General features: G+C 39.4%; 1 protein-coding gene across 1 annotated transcript in view; it reads right to left on the bottom strand.

Annotated features, from left to right (window-relative positions):
* LOC122539873 (venom phosphodiesterase 1-like) overlaps nucleotides 1–21800 on the bottom strand; it is a 112077-nt gene that overhangs the window by 37077 nt on the left and 53200 nt on the right. The window contains exons 10-17 of the mRNA XM_043675009.1: nucleotides 21713–21778; nucleotides 20413–20485; nucleotides 17435–17543; nucleotides 16268–16399; nucleotides 15701–15732; nucleotides 12401–12531; nucleotides 2478–2547; nucleotides 1523–1610 (exon numbers count right to left, since the gene is read on the bottom strand). Coding sequence (XP_043530944.1) covers nucleotides 1523–1610; nucleotides 2478–2547; nucleotides 12401–12531; nucleotides 15701–15732; nucleotides 16268–16399; nucleotides 17435–17543; nucleotides 20413–20485; nucleotides 21713–21778 — 701 coding nt within the window. The remainder of the gene's footprint in view (nucleotides 1–1522; nucleotides 1611–2477; nucleotides 2548–12400; nucleotides 12532–15700; nucleotides 15733–16267; nucleotides 16400–17434; nucleotides 17544–20412; nucleotides 20486–21712; nucleotides 21779–21800) is intronic.

Below are 21800 nucleotides of genomic sequence, written 5' to 3' on the forward strand. Positions count from 1 at the left end.
GTGCATGGGGGCGGGGTGAGGTGTTGGATGGGAGGGTGGAGGTGGGGACAGATGGGGGTTGGTGTTGAATGGGGGGCACACAAAGGGTGTTATTGGACAGGGTTTTGGGGGCAGGCAGGGGAGGTGGTGTTGGATGGGGTTGTGGGGCACATAGGGGCAGGCGGTGGGGTAGTTTTGGATGGGGCGTTGGAGGCTCGCGCATGGTATGCTGCTGCCTAGTCTCCTGAATGAGGAGCGGACTTATCAGAAAACCGCAAGCCTCAGAGGAAAGGCATTGAATCATTTAACCAAATAATCAATTATACGAATGAAATAGTGCCCGCCCATCTCATTCAGATAATCAAGGTTCTACTGTACAGAAATATTTATGTTTCAGAACTGAAGAGTACATGGAGTATCAAGTTTATATTTTCGATTTTACTCCTTCACTGGATGGGCATAGTTGCGCCAAAATCAGCATTTGTAGCCCATCCCTAATTGCTCTTGAACTGAATGGCTTGCCAGGCTATTTCAGAGGGCAGGTAAGAGTCAATCCATTACAATATTGTTTTAATATTGAATCCAAATTTCATCACGTGCCTTGGTGGGTTTCAAACCCATGTCCCCAGAGCATTTGCTTCAGTCTCTGGATTTCTAGTTCTGAATTACCAGCAATTCATACACAATTCATACACATCTCTTTTTATTGAGGTTATTGCCGAATAGTCACTTGCACAGAGTTGGTCGCCTTATAATTCCTTTGAGAAGCACTGCCCTGTTCAGCAGAAAAATGTGCAGTCTTGACAAAAAGTAAAACAAAAGTCACAACAAACTGGCACTTTCACAAAGTATTCTGACAAACACCAAACATGAAATGGCATTCCATCTGTCAGCCCAGAGCTGAAATATAGTTTGAACATAAGTTGCAAATGATGGTAATGAACAGAAACTGATGTTGAATTCTAAGCTATAATACTTTGCAGAACAGTCTGACATGCCATTATTCCAGTGCAAGTATTTTATTGTATGTGAAGTTGGCCACCTGAAATATTTATTTTAGTACAACTAATAAGATATTTCACATCCTTGTTTTATTGCAAGCAGAATGAGCTGGTTGTGGAAATGGGAATGAGAGTAAAATTATAGCAAGAGGGGACAGGTAGAGTACTCTAAAATTAAGTTGCACCTATTTAAAATATATACCTGTCTCTTCATGTTTACCTAGGAGCAAATTAAATGTCACTTTTTTCAGATCTGCATGTGGATGTCATCATACAAAAATAATTAGCCCACTATTTCATGATCTTTTTCAGTCCTCACCAATGAGATGTGTTTCCTTCAGGATATTTTGCTTCACTATCTTTAGTCATTTGTCCTGTAGGACATTCTAAATTACTGCAACAATATTAAATATATGTGCCTCCTGATGAATTCTTAACAATACAAAAACAGATGCAATGCTGCATTTTGTGTCCGACTGTAAGTTGGAGCTGAGGTAAAACCTTCATTTAATTAAATGTATTCATAATATGAAAATACTCACCACACATCATGTTGTAGAGTTCAATATTATCAAATGGATTAACCTCAGTTTTATATTTGAAAGCAGGCCCATGAGCTATGAAGATAGCCTGGAATATACCATTAAGGAAAAGCACAGTTAATAAAAATAGGAAAAAAAGTACACTATTTTGTTTATCACTTGGAGATAGAATATTTTAAATGTAAAATATTGTCCTCAGAGCTTATAAATGAAAACGTCCTGTGAGTACAGGGCCTAATTCTGTGGTAAAATTTATAAGGGAAAGTTTTAAGGAGTGCGTATGAGCCCCATGACTTCAAAACATTTAATTTATTGACAAGAACTTGTAGAAAGACTGATGGTAATAGTTTTATATTTTTCTGCTCAAGTTAGTTAAGTAGCTTTGTCAATTTTGGTACTCTGAAGTAATGCCATTCTGTGGGTTCCTCACTTTTGAAAGTGCATTTTGGAAATTCAGGTGCTCATTATCCATAACTTCCCATCGTGGTCAGAGTTTGCGGACATTGTAATCCAAACATTTAAAATGCACTACTAAAAGTTAAGTTTGTCGCTGGTAAATAAAATAACATTCCCTCAGCATTAGAATCAACCACTCTGATGAACCCATTGTCAGATGCAGGCTCACATCTAGCTGCGTACACCTGAAAGTATCCACTTCCCACAAAAACAAGCTTTGTGATATGTCAAAGTGGGACTGATTTTGGTTCACACAGCGTCAATGATAAGCAATCGTGGCCTGAGCATGTGCAATCTTCTAATATGTATTTATGAGGGCTGATAAGGAATGCACACACAGGAAATTAACCCAAGCATGTCAGCTGGAAGATTGGTGCTTGTATTCCAAAGCTATACCATTTTTATAAAGAATATATTATAGTTTTACCCAGGACAGAGTAGACAATCTCTCAATATGGCAGTTGTGAGTTATAATTATTATACATGTATAATTACTTACTTGCATGCTTTTGTATTCATTATCATAGCCATGATTTCCACCACCACAGAAATTGAATGTCAGTGGATCTCTGAAAATGATTTTTCAAACAGATACTCGATAAGTGAACAGTAATATGATAAGCATAGAATGGAAAAGATCCAGGACATAAAGATTAATTGTCTGAAATTATTGACAGTTGCCAATGTTGGTGTCAAAGGAAGATTCAGAGTCAATCGGGGAATGCCTGATTTGCACATAATAACAGGTATGACCAGACATACTGGCATGTAGCTGTTTCCGATTTCCTGGAGTGGATGACCTCCATGGATCCACATGCACAGATCATGTATATGGTATGCCCTGGGAAAGCAGCAATTCCTATTTTCAAGCCCAAATCTAAGTCACGAGCCTTGTGATGGATGAGCAGAGATTTATAATTTTGTAAAGTCAAATGAGAAATTCCAATTTAGACTGGAACTTGGTATATCCAAGTCTTGTCTCATTTCAGAACCATTCTAATTACGGTGGGTTCTTGCCAGAAAAGCTGAGGAAACTCAGTTCAATTCAACTAATGTCTTCGGTTCCAAATCAGGAAATCTGAGTACCTTCCCTTTTAACTGCTGTTCTGTTTTCTTTATTTTTGTTTATTTCTAAGTCATTTATAGTCTGCAGCACTTCTAATAACAAATGCACCTTCACTTTAGGGCCCACTGTCTTTATGTTTTGCTGGCTAAGCAAAATGTGCTAGTCACATGTGTAGCCAGTCCGTATTGGGCTGCACACCAAAGTCATTCAGACAAGGTAGCACCATGTTTGAATGTTCTCTGCCTTAATAGATCCAGATGTAGATTGCACATCATAAGCGATGCTCCCAAAATCTGAGGGAAGGAAGTTCATTCTCAGTGTGAATTTGGTTTGGTGTTGCTGAGCTAGACTGGATTTTTCTGGTTTATGTGAACTAAGTTTGAGGAGTGAGCTCCTTGTGTAGATTTGATGTCATGGAGTATTCATTTATATTTTCAAGTCAAATACAAAACTGCACTGTAACCTCGTGATAGGTGTGGATAATAATATGGGGCCCATCAGAATCTGCAGTTTATCCAGAGGCTGTACAAAGTGCCTGAAAATCAGAAACTAGAGAAGGTCTCTAAGCCGCAAAAGCAAATAGCCACATTGCATAGTAGTTGAAAAGGTCAGGGATTGTTAGATGAAGCTCATAGTAACCCATAAGATAGTACTACGCAGTTCAAGACATAAGAATAATATAGAAAGAAAGAACTGTGTGACTATTCTATATCAGTTTCATGGAAATTGATACATAGTAACCTGAGATGCTAGATTGTGCAATCATTTATAACTTTAGTCAGGAATGAGATCAACAGTAACATCAGCTCAAACGAGGATGATCCTAGTTTCTACAGCAGCACATTAGGGTAAAAAGCTATTCATAACTGGGAAAGAATGAACTATAAGAATAGAACAGTGATAGTATTGGAAGAATCTATACTTAGAAGTCTGAATAGTCCTTTTAGCAATCATTAACAGTATATTGCCTTTTATGTCAGGATAAATGACAGAAATGAGAAAGAGCTGCCAAAATTCATGGTCCACTTTAGAATCAATGATGTCCTTTACACATCCCCACACCCCAGGTCCTGTCATGACATGAGCTACTTTCTGCACAGCCAACTCATTTTCACTTGCTTATGGACCCCATTATCAGCTTTTCTTCCTGGCATATTATCATCCATCCGTTTGCCTACCTGTCATTTTCTCTCTCTCTGGCTTCCATCTCTGCCTATCCACTCACTCCTCCTATCTACTACCCCACTCCTCACCCCAGTCGTCAGCACACATACCACCTTTTCCTAGCTACTGTCAATTCTGAAGAAGGTCACTAGATTTGAAACATTAACTCTGCTTTCTTTTTATAGATGCTGCCACACCTGCTGAGTTTCTCCAGCAATTTCTGTTTTTGTGACATAAATAGAAGTACAATGAAGGTTTTAAGGAAGGAATTAGGAACATTTAGCTATTTCATTCGCCAGTGTAAGAATTTAGCGATTTAAAGTACACAAGGAGTTATATTTCAACTTAGAGTGCACACAATAATGATTTACATTTTTCTGCTAATGAAGATCCTATGAACCTAACTCCAGTCTTAACTTGGATTAATTAACTTGGATAATCTCCATTAATTCCTAAGGGAAACAATACTTCACCTAAAAAATTCAGGAACACAACCAACTTTATTTGAGGAGAGCCCATATTCATGCAATTGTGTTGCAGGAGGACTGGCATTACATTCTTGGGATATTAGTGCAATATTTAGATTATCAGAAATATGTAGCAAAGGATAACTTTTGTTAAATCTCAAACAGCAGCACTGCCATTTTTATGGAAATAAGTCCAAAATATAGTAAAGTTGAAGAAGGTTTAGGTTTGATAATAGAGATAATAGAGGAAAATAGAGAATGGGATGAATGAATCGATTAGAGTTGAAACTGAACAGTTAGCTTGCTTGTTTCCCTTTATTTATTCATCCCATCAGGTCGTCAGAATTAAACTGAAGGAAAAATTATAATTTTAAAGATGAAACAGTAATTGGCGAAACACAGTCTGGATTTGTACCGAGAGAAGGAACAAGAGACAGAATATTTAACCTAAGTATAATCTTTGAAAAATATCTAGAAGTAAATAAGACCCCTGTTCTATAGACTATGAAAAAGGCCTTGACTGTGTTTAGCATCAAAAGTTAATAAATGTGTTGCTGAAATGTAACACGGCAGTAAAGTCTGAGATTCATTCAGAGCTTATATTTCAACCAAATGGCAAGCATTAAGCTGGATGAGGTATAATGAAATATGTTTAGATCAGAGTGGTGCTGAAAAAGCACAGCAGGATGAAGGGCTTTTGCCCAAAACGTCGATTTTCCTGCTCCTTGGATGCTGCCTGACCTGCTGTGCTTTTCCAGCACCACTCTGATCTAAACCCTGGTTTCCAGCATCTGCAGTCCTCACTTTTGCCATAATGAAATATGTTTCAACAGAAGAGATGAAAATGCCATGGCTTCATACTGTCACTAAAAGTCTTCAATATAGACATTAAAAAACATTCAGCGAAGTAAGTGCACTTCCAGAGGTAATCATTAGAGGGATGAACATTACAAATTTGTAGCATGCTGACAACATAGCACAAGTTGTGGAAATAGAAAAGACCCCACAAATTATAAAATCTTAATGATTAGCATATGCACTAAAAAACATCAATAAACAATGATGATCAGAAGGAATCCATTAGAAGTAACAAGAGCGAAGATTAAAGTAGAATAAGTAGCTAAGTTGTTCGATTTAGGGCAGATGATAACAGAAGTTGGTAGATGTAATGTAGCAGTTAAAAGGAGGATAAAGGTAGCTAGAAGTAATTTTATGGAGTAATTTTGTGAAGATGAAGAATGTGTTAACAAAAGAAAACTCAAGCTTATAACAAAGAAGAACATTTAAAATGCTATATTCTATCTACATTCATTTATGCCTTGGAAACTTGAACAATAGATAAAGATCTCTGGCTACCAAGTATGCTAAAAATTCATACAGGGACTCGAAGAAAAATATACTTGAAATTGCAAGAGCAGAAAGAACTGTAAAAAAAGAAAATGACAGTATTTCAGTCATCTGATCAGAGCTAGAAAGGTACAATGATCTCTTCTAGAGGACAAATTGGAGGGCAGTACGAAAAGTAGTCTAACTATTTGTAGTTGGATGACAAATGCCACAGGTAGTTTTTGATAAGCTGTAGTTGATGTATGAGGATTATGGAAGATGAGCGTGACATCAAACTTCCTGGCAGAAGTAAAGATAAACAGCAAGAGAATAGAAATGTGCCCGAATTTACATGGAAATAGGAATTTAATACGCAACATTTTTGGGAAAGAGCATGAGAGAAAATGGAAGATGTGAAGTGTGGGAATATGGGTTCTCACTTCCCATATATTCCAATGTGTCTTGGATTAGCACTGAAATAACTGCACAGAGGCTGGTATCCTGTCACCATGTCACTCTTTATTTACACATGCAGAGAACATGGGCTCAAAGCCAGATCCAGACTGAGGAAACCTTCTGAACTCTCCTGTTTAATTTTTTTTTCTTTTTTCTTCTATTTTTTGGAAAGCTAAGACATTCCCTAAACAGCTAAAATTGGCTGTTCATAATTTGACAAAATGTTAACAAATCCTGGCCTAGAACCATGATAATGCTGGTAACCTCCTGTTTATTTTTATTTTTTTTGGACTTGAATCCACCTGCAAAGCCATTTCAATGAAAGAGAAAACACTTTAGCATAGGAAACAGCAATGTTCAGATTGTTTTCGTTACAATAATGGTGAGACCATTCTGCAGCACGAACCATTATGAAAAACTGTTAATCGGACAGTGATTATTGCTGACCTGTGCATGTTGCAGGGTGTGACATTATGTCACTGACATGAGAGAGACCCAGTATAAACCGCTTGTTTATATCTGTCAGCCAGGGCTCCCTGATTGGCCCAGGTTAACAACCCAATTAAGGATCTCATAGTCAATGAGATCCACCTGGTCCCAGTTCTAATCACTACAGGAACATAAAGAGTTAAAACAGCTTTCAGTACTAAACAGGAATGCTTTGTTAGAGAAGAGGTATTGAGTATAATTTATTGTTACCATGTTCCGAGATACAGTGAAAAGTGCTATTTTTCCTGCTATACAGGCATATTGTACCAGTTGGCCAAGTCATTTAAGATTTTTACTGGTCACTATTTACAATAAGTTCTTAAATGGATTTATAATGATAGAAACTACAAAATTGAGAGAAATTAATAAACAGGAGTGTGTCTTTTGGCTCCATATTAATCTAAAGTTGGCATTGTGTCTTTTAATCTATTGTCATGGATCGTAACAATTAAATACGGGAATTGATGTAAGTATTTAAAGCAAATTGCTGAGGGGTGTGGGGTGTCCAAAACAATACAGTCAGGTAATGTATTGAAAAGACTTTCTAAAGCTGAGATCTTATAACAGTGTAAATTGTTGATATTGTTAATACATTTTAAGACACTTGTCTAAACAAGATCCCTGTCTTCATGGCAAATGTTTCTTGAGCGAATATATATGAAACACTCAGATATTATCACACTTGTGGTGTCAGTCCCCAAAATACACAATGTTTCATTCCTGAGTAAGTAAAGAACTAGCATCCTGGCCCTGTTAACTCTGCCCCAGCCTTCTCCAAACTTTCAACCACACCTACCTCCAACCCTTTAACGATTTCTGATACTTTGAAGTGCACACCCCTGATATGACCTGACCACTCTCATCGTCCCTCCACCCCAACCTCCACTGACTCCCAGACTAACCCCATGATGTTGTGACCACTCCCTGACCTTCTGACATTCCCCAAACCCACAATGACCCTCTAGCACCACCTGACCCAACCTCACTACTGAAATAACAGGCATCTGCTGCTGCCCCCAAGACATTCCTAACCTCCAAAGACCCCCTCAGCCCTCCCCTGATACTCCACCTTCCCTCCAATTCAACTGGACCTGCCTGTCACCCTACCCACTGAACACCCATTACTCTGCCACCTGCCATCTGTGACCATTCTAATTGCAAGACCTAATCACCTATCAGCCAACTTGCCTCCTCTCCTGCACTCTTACTGGAAAGTATCTGGGACATCTGAACATATTGACAAAAATACAGCGGCTGGTGCCAAAGAAAGCATCACAGTATCCACATAAATTCTCTCCTCTGCTCACTCCAAGAATTTCTGAGCCAACTTAGTTACAAAGGATCCTTGTGCAAAAGATTGACCAGAAAATTCAGAAGAGGATAAGTTGGGAATATTTTGTCTGGCCAGTGGAAAGCTCTGTTCTGCCAGTGACTGGAATATTAGGTTCAATATAAATAGAATTGTGTTGCCAGATTTGAGTCAGCATTCATGTCAGATTGTGTAACAGGAGCTTGTTAAAGACAAGGAATTATAAGCACTCAAGTCTGTGCTTATAATCATAGAATAAAAGAGGTATACTGCATGCAAACAGGCCTTTCACCCCAACCAGGTTTCCTCAACTGAAGACGTCCCATTTGCCTGCATTTGGCTTATATCCCTCTAAATCTCTCCTATCAATGTACCTGTCCTATTGTCTTTTAAATGTTGTAGTTGTAATCGCCTACACTACTTCCTCTGGCAGCTTGATCCATACACGCACACCATCTAGGTGAAAAGGTTATCCCCCAGGTCCTTTTCAAATCTTTCTCCTCTCACCTTAAACTATGCCCTCTAGTTCTGGACTCCCTGACCCTGGGGAAAAGACATTGGCCATTCACCCTATCTATGCCCTTCATGATTTGATAAACTTCTACAAGGTTACCCCTCAAATTCCTATGTTTCAGAGAAAAACGTCCCAGCCTGTCCAACCTCTGCTTATAACTCAAACCTTCCTGTCTGAGTAACATCCTTGTAAATACTCTTTCCAGTTTAATTACATTCTTCCTTCTGCAGAGCAACAAGCATTATATGCAGTACTCCAAACATGGCATCACCAATGTCTCATACAATTTTAATATGACTTCCCAACCACTGCACTCAATGCTCTGATCAATGGAGCCAAGCGTGCCTTCTTCTCTACCCTATCTACTTGTGGTGCCACTTTCAAGGAACTATGTATCTGCACAACTTAGTCTCCCTGTTTGCTAACATTAGGGGTGGCATGGTGGCTCACAGAGCCAGGGACCCGGGTTCAATTCCCACCTTGGGTGACTGTCAGTGTGGAGTCTGCACATTCTCCCTGTGTCTGTGTGGGTGTGCTCAGGTTTCTTCCCACAATCCAAAGATGTGCAGGTTAGGTAAATTGGCCATGCTAAATTGCCCATAGTGTTAGGTGCACTATTCAGAGGTAAATATAGGGTAGGAGAATGGGTTTGGGTGGGTTACTCTTCAGAGGTTGGTGTGGATTGTTGGACTGTAGGGAATCTAATCTCATTCCTCAGGCCCCACTATTAACTGTATAAGTCTTGCCAAAATACAAACCTCATATTTATCTGAATTAAACTCTATCTACAATTTCTCAGCCTACTGGCCCAATTGATCAAGATCCTGTTGTACTCTTAGATAACTTTTTTCACTGTCCACTATACCAACAGTTTTGGTGGCATCTGCAAACTTACTAACCATAGTAAATTCTCTATATTGTCATTCAAATAATTTATATAAATGACAAATAACAGTGGACCCAGCACTGATCCTGGCGGCACACCGCTGATCACAAGTATCCAGTCTGAACAAAAAGCCACGACCACCACCCTCAATTGGCTAGTTCTCCCTGGATCCCATGTGATCTAACCTTACTAACCAGTCTACCATGCGGAAACTTGTGAAAGTCCTTGCTAAAGTCCATGTAGGCAACATCTTCCCCTTTGCCTTCATCTACCTTCTAGTCATTCAGTGTTCCCTACTCCTGCTAACCTTGCCCTTCACATTAACAGGAATATGCAAGGCCTGAACTTTCATTATCTCACTTTTGAAAGTTTCCCACTTGCCAGAAGTGGAAAAGAACAGCTCCCCCAATCAACATTTTAAAGTTCCTATCTAATACAATCAAAATTGTCCTGATCCAATTTAGAACTTTAACTTCTAGACCAGACCTCTCCTTCTTCACAACCTTTTTAAACAAATAGAATTATACTCATTGGTCATCCCACTAACACTCAGTCACTTGCCCTGCCTTATTTCCCAAGAGAAAGTCGAGTTTTGCCCTTTCTCTAGTTGGGCCATCTACATATTAATTGAGAAAGTTTTCTTGAGCACTCTTAACAAATTCCTCCTTATCAAGTCCTTAATACTATGGCATTTGCAATCTATGTTTGAAAAGTTAAAATCCCCTATTATTACAACCCTACTATTCTTCCAGCTGAGATCTCCAGACATATTTGCTCCTCAATGTCTCACTGACTATAGGGGGCCTATGGTACAATTGCATCAAAGTGATCACCCCCTTCTCATTTCTCAATTACATCCATACAGCTTCACTGGACAATCCCTCAGGAATATCCCTTCAAATACTGCTGTGATGTTTTCCCTAATCAAAAATAACTCTTGCATTAAAATAAATACAGTTTAATTCATTAGTCTTCCCTAGTTCCCTGCCATGCTCTTACCTGCCTTGTCTATTTAATGTGTTCTCTTTAACTTCAGTACCAGCCTCAACCTACTGTCTTGTCTCTCTACTGTTTAGAATCCCATTCCCCTGCCAGACTAATTTAAACCCTCCTGAGTTGCTGCCAAGATATTGATCCGCCTCCAGTTCAACTCATTCTCATTCCTCTCATGTTGGTCACTTCTGCCCCAGAAGAGATCCCAATGATCCAAACTTCTGAACCCTTCCTCCACCCCAACTCCTCAGCCACACATTCATCTGCACTATCCTATTCATATTCTCATTAGCACATGGCACCAGGAATAATCCAGAGATTACTACCCTTGAAGTCCTGCTATTTAACCTCTGGCTTAACTCTCTGTACTCACTCTGCAGGACCTCATCTGTTGTTCTACTTGTGGCTTTGGTGCTAATGTATACAACAACATCCTCCAGCTGTTCACTCTCCCCTTTGAGAAATTGCCGCAACCATTCCAAGACATCCTTGACCTTGGCACCATGGAGGCAACACAACATCCTGGAGTCTCAGGTGTCTGTGCCCTTGACTCACTCTCTGATCACAACTGCTTGCTTCAAATTTGCCCTGCCCCGATTTACAGCGGAGCTTGTTGTGGTGCCAGAGACCTGGCTACTGCTGCTATCTTCCCCTGATAAGCTATCCTCCCGCCCAACAGTACTCAAAATGGTAATTATTGTTTGAGAAGGGGGATAGTCACAGGAGACACCTGCACTACATGCCTCCCTCTCCAGCCAGTCACCCATCTACCTGACTGAACCTGCATGCTTTAACACGACTATCAATCACATTCTTTGCCTTCTGTATGCTCCTCAGTGTTTCCAACTGCCACTCTAACTGAGCCATGTGGACATCCTGCAGACATAGTCACTAGGACACTTGACTGCTCCCTGATCTCCCACATCTGACAGAAGCAGCATACCAGTCCACTGACTGCCATCTCTGCCCCCTTAACAATTACTTTTTTAATGAATCTTTTAAAGTTTAAAACTTTAGAAAACTTTAGAAAAAAACAAACAAGACCCCACCCTTGCATAAATAAAGTCTTACAAAATAATAGTTTGGGAAATACCCATCAGGACTTACTCACCAAAATGTAATGAAAGAAAATAGAATATAAAAGAGTTCAATGTGGGGTAGAGTAGCAGTATCAGTCACAGAATCCTTACAATATGGAAACAGACCATTTGGTTCAACAAGCCAACACCGACTCTATGAAGAGCATCCCACCCAGACTCCCTACCCTAAGACCTGTAACCCTGCATTTCACACGGCTAATCTATTAACCCACACATCCCTGGACACTATGGGCAATTTTGCAAGGCCAATACCACTAACCCACACATATTTGGACTGTGGGAGGAAACTGGAGTACCCAGAGGAAACTCAGAGGAAACCCATGCAGATATGAGGAGAATGTGCAAACTCCACACAAGATCAAGGTTGGAATTGAACTCGGTTCCCTGACGCTATGAGGCAGCACAGCTAACCACTGAGCCACTGTGCTGGAGGAATTCTATAACAGCATTAGAATGCACAGTTAGATTGCATTCAGACAGAATCCTTATGGGTATAGTTGGAAGATAGGAAGTGAAATTGTATCACACTTTATTTTGTATATTATCAAACTGAACAGTGAAGCTCAGATAGAAATGGAGGTCTGCAGACAAAGCAAAATGGCATGTAAATATAACAAAGGGAGTAGATTATGAAGCAGAAAACATGACATACCGTCCAGCCAGCCACTGTTTGTCCAAGTACAGATGGACCTCCTTGTCTATTCTAATGTTGTTGGCAAAGTGGAAGCGTTTTGGCAAGTCATAGGCCATATAAGGTATGAAATGTTGGTTCTGATATTGACACTAAAATTTTAATAACACAAAAGAAATATAAGAAGAATTACAGGCATTTACCAATAAAATATTTATCTTTATTAACAATACTTGTGAAGCTTGACACTTGAAATCAATGGCCTGGATCATCACCATCACGGTGGGTACAGGGAGTCTGAAAAACTCTTAGTTTGTATGCCTCAAAAGAAATGCCATAAATGTGATCTTCATTTTGGGGGTTCAGTGCAGGCTGCAGTTGGGGCAGTAGACTTAGGAAACAGTTTGGAAGTAGCTATAGGAGTTGCCAAGTATGAGACAGGCTGTTTAATGTCTCAATTTAGAGATGCTATATTCTGTTCCATTATAATGAAAAAGGTAAGGACCTCTATCACTCACACACCTCATGTCCACCTCTCCAGTTGCTACATCCATGCCCATCATACCTTAAACCCACCCCTGAAACAGCCTAATTTCTCGTATGACAAGCTCTGGCATGGCCATGTTCATTGGTTCGCTGTATAATGTTTAAAAAAAAAATTATGGTGGGAATAGGATGTGTTTTTGTTTCTTTTTATTCATTGATAGGATGTGGGAATAATTGACTGGACCAGTATTTCTTGTCCATTCCTACTTGCCCTTGCAAAGGTAATGGTGAAATGCCTTCTTGAACAGCGACCTTCAATTTGATGTAGTTAGACTCACAATGCCATTGGTGAGGGAATTCTAAAATTTGACCCAGCGACACTGAAGGAACAGTATGTTTCTAAGTGTGGATTGTGAGTGGCTTGAAGGGGAACTTGCAGGTGTTCTCATGTATCTGTGTTTGTTCTTCTAGGTGGTAGTGGCTGTGAGTTTGGAACCTTGCATGCATTTGTAGATGGTATACATTGCTGCTACAGTACATTGGTGGTGGTGGGAGTGAATGTTTCTGGATATGGTGCCATTCAAATGGGTTGCTTTGTCCTGAATGGTGTCAAGTTTCGTGATTGTTGATGGAGCTGCACTCATCCAGGCAAGCGGGGTGTAATCCATCATAGTCCTGATTTATGCATTGGAGATTTAGAGAGACAGAAGATGAGTTCATTGCTGCAGGATTTCTAGCCTCTTCTTCCTAGTCTGTCTTGATAGCCACAGTACTTATGTGGTGAGTCCATTTCAGTTTTTGATTAATGGTAATCCTTAAGATATTGATAGTGGAAGATTTGGAAATGTATTGCCATTGAATGTCAAAGACCAATGGTTAGATTCTCTCTTGTTAGAATAGTCATTTCCTGGCACTTGTGTAGCACAAATGCAACTTGCTATTTGTAAGCACAAGGCTGGATATTATCCAGAGCTTGTTGCATTTGGAGATGGACTACTTTAGTATCTGAAAATCCACAAATGGTGCTGAATATTGTGCCCATTTCTGACTTTATGACAGAGAGATTGATGACGCAGCTGAAGATAGGTGGGTCTAGGGCATTACTCTAAGGAAGTCTTGTGATGATGCCCTGGGGGAGAAATGACTGACCAACGACCGCAACCATTTTCTTTTGTTCTAGGCATGACTGTAACAATTGGAGATTTTTCCACCCCAATTCCCATTGGGCCTGTTAATTCTGGTAAAACTCCTTATTATCATAATCTGTCAAATGTAGCTCTCTTGCCAAGGGCAGTCACTCGCACCTCACCGCAAGATGTTAAAAAAGAACTGGAACAAGACAGTCATTTATTCAGCAGAGATCAAAGAGTCAAGAGCTGTCAATTACAAATGTTTCAATGTTTCAGAAGTCTAATGGACATCTGGACTTTCAGCCAAGCCTCATTTTGCATTCTTAAAAGGTGGCACCTTAAAAAAATCCTGGTGAAAATTAGAAAGCTCAGGATCATGGTCAGGAAGTCTGGAATTGTGGCTTACCTACTAGCTTTATAGGGCTACCAGCCATCATGACTTGTTGAAAACCCAGGTCAACCTGTCCCAAGTGGCCCCAAATTTAGTGACAATTAATTTGTAGCGTGCCATTTCATAAAGCAAATTATTTGCAATAATGTATTATTTCTACAAATAGATTTTCACTGCCTGTGTTTATTTATATAAGACCAAGGTGTCTGAAATCATGAACGAAAAGCTTTTGACATTGCTAATATGAAAGGCTGTGGCTGATCAAGATGTTGCATGAAGTTATTTTCCATGTTATCTTTTAAAAGTCTCTGTTTATTGTGTCAGTTTCAGGATAATTTCAAAACTTTGCCAGACTTCTTAATGGCTTAATGACTCCATGTCTTGTGAAGATTGGGACAATAGGTAAAGAACAAACACAGACATACAACTGGCATATGGATATGAAAGGGACTGGAGGGGACAAGGAAAGGAAGGCATAGAGGAGTTATGAAGAAGGAGAAGAGCATGTGGGTGAGCATGGAGCAAATGATTAGGTTCTTGGGACCTGACACCTATTATTAAGGCCAATGTTTCAAAAAAACAGGCTCAGAGGGGGGTCATTCTGCAGTGTCGGCATCCGTCCACCCACTTATCCACTTCAGGATTGCCTCCAGAGGTTTTTGCTTTGATTCCATCCTGTTCAAAATTCCCCAGAGGGATAATACTGCAGGCAGGAGCCTCCTCATGGAGATTGGTTTGCAAAGTCAATAACTTGCTTGATTCTCGATAGCCAAATTCTTCCAAAAACCTAACCCAATGCAATCAACTGTGTATTCCCAAACCATATTGAACTACCAAATGTCCAGATTTTTAGGACATGTTCTACATGACTCCTTAAATTGGATGATTTAGAAATCAGTTCAAAACATTTCCTGCCCAACAAGAAAAGGGAAGGAAATTGTGTACCATTTGAAACACCAGATAATAATCCAATTTTTCACATAGTACAAAATCAAACACTGACTGTTTGAGACTTCCTGAATAGCCTTGTACTCTTGTTGTTAATGGCATAAAACTACAGCACAAAACAAGACAGTGGCTATGTTGATACTAGCTCCTTAATTGGAGGAACCTACTCAATGTCACTCCCCCACACTGCACTGTATTATTTTATAACCAGGTTTTCAAGCACTTATCTAATCACCTTCTCACTGAGATTAAATGTGTGGCATCAGCAGGGTATGGTTCATAGATGAGGAGATCACAGTTATGGTAAGGAGGGGACAAGGCAAAACTTCACAGCAATTGAAAATTATTTTCTACTATGTTACTTACGGAAAGATTTTTAACAACTCCTTCTGAATCAACTGAAAAAGAAAGAAACCAAAGTAGTCATTTCCACAGAAACTTGGTTATCATAGAATCATAGAGTCCTTACAGCCTCCTCTCCCTTGTAACATCCACCATGCCCTCACTCAGCAATGGTCCCACAGCATTTCAGAGCCTCTGATGGGTGCAGACCCATAAGCAGTCACTGCTTTCACTGGCACTGTCAATGATGAGTAGCTGATGGCCTCTCAATGGCCAGTACTTTTTTCGTTGGTAGGATATCCACTGCTGGGATCCTCAATGTCAAACCCTTTGGCCCAACAAGTTCACACCGACCCTCCAAAGAGTAACCCACCCAAACCCGTTCCCCTACCCTATTATCCTATATTTATATGTGTCTAATGCACCTAATCTACACATCCCTGAACACTATGGGCAATGTTGAGTATTTGAAATTGTAATTTTAAATGATCTATCCATCTCACTCGAATGGTATTTACATTAATGTTTATATTGTACATCAAACAATGATTTGTAACAGATCCTTTTGTATTTTACATTAATGGTACTTGCATGTCAAATAGTCCTTGGGAACATTTTTCGCTCGAATGCGAGCAGCTGGACCACTGTATACATATATATCATCCACTGTTTTAAAATATTTAGTCATATATTCAACTTGGTCACAGAAAGTCTTTTCCATTCCTGGAAGAGAAAGGAATTCAGGAAAATAACTGTAAGATAAGTAACACTATTCAAGTTTTGACAATGCATTAAGCCCTTCAAAATAGCATTTGTATTTAGTACAGAATGTAAATATTGGACCTTCTTTAATTTAAATTCCCATTGAGACCATTTTTGTTAATATCAGTATAGTTTATGGTTAATCACTAGTAATTATGTTTAATCAAAGAATCAGCTATAGCAGATCCTTTCATGAGTTCAATGTTCTCAGTCATTTTGGACAACCCTCAAAATGGCTGGATATGCATAGAATTCATTTGTCAAACATGGGAACGACAATAGAGAAACTGCGTCCTTCTTTTATAATACACAGACTCCTGGAAGTGAGAATGTGTAATCATTTACCAGCAGGGAATTTGAATAATTCCTAAAGTCAAATGGTATTCGTCATGTAAGAACAGTTCCAGCTCTATGCAAATATACATTTATAATGTTGCATATTTAGCACAGAGCTTTGTACAAGAGCACAGCTCAGGGGATATGCAAGCCCAACAGTATTTTCAAACCAATATGAACACAAAATCCTATGTGGCCCACTATTCTCCAGACCATTATACTGTCTGCATCTGATGGGGTTTCTCTACTGGACCCACTTTAAAATATGCTGCATTTTATGGCACTATGCAAAAATTTGAAAGACCATCAAGATGAGACAAGCAGACTTTGAGTTCTTAGAAAAGAGCTGAATATGATGATGAATGCCCACACTGAAGACATCTTTCAGGACATCATCTGGTCAGCTGAGATTCTATTGTTTTATTTTATTATCAGCTTTTCAGTCAAGTGGACATGACTGTATTTATTTTGCTGTGCTGTGTCAATGGTACATCTAGTATGGCTCATACCACTTGCAGGAGCAATCAGGTAAATGTGCCTAAGTGATGAAATGTAGAAAATTTACATGATTGCTACTATGTTGAATTCTTTTCAAGCTTGTGTTCTTTTAACATTTTGTGCTTTGAGTGTATCTTGACAAACAACATTAAGAAGATATACCATGATCAGCCACAATAATGAGGTTAACACATTTGTGTAGGTTTTTCTGTTTGAGTCCATCCATCAGCATTCCTATTATCTGATCAACTGACTGTAATGCTTCAATCACCTGCAAAATAACAAGAGACATGAACCAATAATCAAGACAGGTTACAACTATTTGAATACCAATTGTATCTTGGCAATTCAATCCAAAAACTTACAGAACACAGTCCTATCTGGATCTGCACTTAAAAAACTATACTTGCAAGGCTAAAGTCTAGGAGCTTGTAATTGGGATCAGAATGGACAACTAGTTCATTCAGCCAGCACAGATACATTAGGTTGAATTGCTTCTGTCTCTAACAAAACCTATCTATACTTCTATGAGATACTCAGATTTAATATTGTCAGAAATTCAGGACAGTACAGAAAATGAATTAGAATTATTGAATCCCTACAGTGTAGAAACAGGCCATTCAGCCACCTGAGTCCATACCAACCCTCTGAAGAGCATCCCACCCACAGTCACCCCAAACCTATCCTTGTAACCGTGTATTTCACATGACTGATCCACGTGGCCTGCACATCCATGAACACTACGAGGCAGTTTAGCATGGCCAATTCACCTAACCTGCACATCTTTGGGTTGTGGCAAGAAACTGGAGCACTTCACACACACACAGTCACCCAAGGATGGAATCGAATCCGGGTCCCTTGTGCCATGAATCAGCAATGCTAAGCACTGAGCCACCATGTTGCCCTTGTGTTCTTTTAAGTTTCTTGTTTTAGAAGATGACTTTCCTAATAAAGAATAAACTCTGTTTTCAGAGACTTTAATTATTGATACAAAATTATAAATTTAGATTACTGTTTGACATATGTGATACTACTTTGGTAATTCACAGCACTAAAGCTAAATGTAAATAGATAGGAGTTTGACACATTTCCAATGTTTGTCCCTTTATCTGTATAGGATTCACCATAACAAGCAAGCATCTACCCTACTCAGCTTTAAAAATATTTCTCTTCCACTAGCCTCTGGGGAAATGAGTTTCACAGAACAACTACTCTTTAAGAGAAAAATGTTGTTTCATCTTATTTTTAAATTTGCCCCCTCATTCTAGAAACACCACAACAATAACATTATTTCAGCATTCAACTATCAAGTCCCCTCAGGATTTTAGTTGTTTCAACAAGATCACATCTCTTTTATTTTCAAAACTTTAATGGATAAAGGCCCAAACCTTTCCTCAGAAGACAACCCATCCCACTGCAGGAATTAGGCTAGTCAACCTTCCCTGAACTACTTATGCAATTATATAACTTCTTAAATAAGGAGATATGACCTTTGCACAGTACCACAGATGTGTTGTCACCAACACCTTGTACAATGGTAGCAAACATGTTGTACACTCTTAATCCATTCTCCTTGTAGAAAATGCATCCCAACATAGAAAACATCACCTGAAGGTGATAAGATACAGGCTGAGATTGACTTGAAGTAAAAAGTAAACAAATATAAAGAATATACCAAAAAAGCAGGCAAAGTTGTTAATAGTTAACATATACCATTCCTCTCTCCACAGATACTGCCAGATCTGCTTAGTTTCTCTACCACATTCTGTTTTTCTTTCAGATTTTCAACATTCACAGTATTTGCTTTTATTTTAGTCAAAATTGTTACTTGGGAAGTATTTTTGAATTACAAATATGAATGCCTTTTAAAGGTAATAGAAAAAATTTACAAGGATCACAACAGACACATTGCACACTCGGAACAGGGAAACCAATATATGCATGCAAAAGACACACCAGAAAAATGGGATATAGGGGATGATAGAATAAAGTACTTAAGGGAATTAGGCAAATTGAATTAACATCCAAGGGGTTGTAGTACATTAAAATACTTCACCTTTAGCTGACAAACCCGGGCCCATTCCCCTAACCTATTGCTTTACATTTCCCCTGGCTGGTGCATCTAACTGCACATCCCTAACACTACGGGCCGTTTGGCATGGCTGGTTCGTCTGGCGTGCATGTCTTTGGACTGTGGGGGGGGAACCAAAGCGCCCAAGGTGGGGGCATGCGGATGCGAGGGTGAGGATGAGCTCCACATGGGTGGTCGCCTGAGGCTGAGGTTGGGTCTAAGTCGCTGGTGCTGTGTGGCAGCGGTGCTGGCCACTGGGCCATTGTGCCACCCAAAAAGATGTGGTGCTAATGATCAGAGATGATTTGTAAATTGGTGAAATTGAACCCTTTTCTGTTGATAGCATCAGCCACATATGTCGCTCTCAACATTATTTGCGTACAATCTATAACACCCTGTACCTGCAGGAAGCTAATGATGTTGGCTAAAGCTACTGACTGGGTTGCAGCACTAATCTCGTCACAGAGAAACAGAGCGTGGTGCATGTATGGAATGAGCTGCCAGAGGGAGTGGTGGAAGCTGGTACAATTGCAACATTTAAAAGGCATCTGGTTTGGGTATATGAATAGGGAGGCTTATGGGCCAAGTGCTGGCAAATGGGACTAGCTTAAGTTAGGCTATCTGGTCAGCATGGACGAGTTGGACCGAAGGGTCTGTTTCTGTGCTGTACATATGTATGGCTCTATGACTCTAAGTGATAGAGGATGGGACTAATATTAGTGTTCTTACAGAATCTCGCGCAGGACAAAATTCATAAATGTAATATTTACTGAGACAAAGATGTACGGACAAGGAAAAACAATACCAATGTAAGAGCACCATTGCATGAAGAGTCTGACAAGTCAAGAACCAGGGAATCAGCACCATAAATGACATGTTAAAACATATCATTTTGTAATGGACAAAAGGCATAAATCAAACCCTTCAATTTTTTTATGCAAGGTAACAATTGAGGCAAATTGAATACTCTAATATACTAATGTGTGTACAGGCTAAATATGTATCCAAGAAAAATCAATGTAAATTAACTATATTAAAAACTTAATTAGAATACAAATAATTAACTTACTCCACTACTAACAGGTCCAAATGAATGTCCAGCACCATCTGGTTCTTCAAGGTACAGGGTATAAAAGTGTGGCCTGATTGACAAAATCAAACACTTAGTATAGCAATGGTGAGATTTTCAGCAAACATACATTTCTAATTGGAAGGGTTATTTTTGTAAACCTGACTGACTACGAATGACCATTGATCACACAAACTCAAATTGTGTTTCTTCCTCCAACTATCCCCTCCATCATTTGACTCATATTCTCTGCTTCTTTCTGTCTATCTCTGTCAGGGAGTTCACTTTCTCACTTGTGCACAACTCTTAAATTTCCAGTTCTCTATTACTTTCCTCTTTTGGTCCTCCTTCTCCTCTATATATTTCCCATTCTTCAATTGGTTTTCTCACACGTTTCTGACTTTCCCCAACCCTTCTGTATTCTCCCACTGTTCCTCTGTTTCTCCCTTCCATTTGATTTCTTTCTTCTTCCTTTCCACTCCTATGGAGATATTAAGGCAAGTAGGAGACACAAAATAGTATTTGGCTGCAGCAGTGAAACAGTTCCTCAATAACGCAGACATACATAGGGGTTTAGAGCCTGAGGAACCAAGGAACTGTGAGGAAACTTGGGACTGGAGACAAGGAAGGATTAGGAAAGCTAGAATCTGGGTTGAAGAGGTAACAGGTACATCAAAGTGCATCAGGGCCAGGAGGGAAATCTGAACAGAAGACCAGTGTGCCAAGTATAATGGTTATAAAAGAATGCGGAGACCATAAGGCAGGACACAAAAATCAACAGCTTTTGTGTAGAGAAACTTTGGAGGACAAGGAATAAAGGCTAATGACTTGTGACTAGGAGTTCAATTCCCGCCTCAGGCGACTGTGTCGAGTTTGCACATTCTCCCCATGTCTGTGGGTTTCCTCCAGGTGCTCCGGTTTCCTCCCACAGTCCAAAAATATGCAGGTTAGGTGAATTGGTTTTGCTAAATTGCCCGTAGTGTTAGGGGCAGGGGTAAATGTAGGAGAATGGGTCTGGGTGGGTTGCACTTCGGCAGGTTGGTGTGGACTTGTTGGGCCGAAGGGCCTGTTTCCACACTGTAAGTAATCTAAATCTAAATCTAATCTAATTAATAAGTGCCAAGCAATTGCACATAGAAACCAGGAGATGGGACATCAAGACCAACTGTGAAGCTGATAAATCTGCTTAATGAAATTGCTCACGAAAACAGACGGCAGATGAACAGATGTTTTATTTAAATCATGCAAACAGGCTGATTACTAATAAGCAGTTAGTATGATAATAACCAAAAATAATTACCTCTCTGACTCAGGTAAACTGAGCCATTTCAAGAGAGTAAATACCCTTTCTTCAAATGGAATTGATCTGAAAAATATATTAACAATTG

This window comes from Chiloscyllium plagiosum, chromosome 3 (assembly GCF_004010195.1).
Source record: "Chiloscyllium plagiosum isolate BGI_BamShark_2017 chromosome 3, ASM401019v2, whole genome shotgun sequence".
Taxonomy (NCBI): Eukaryota; Metazoa; Chordata; class Chondrichthyes; order Orectolobiformes; family Hemiscylliidae; genus Chiloscyllium; species Chiloscyllium plagiosum.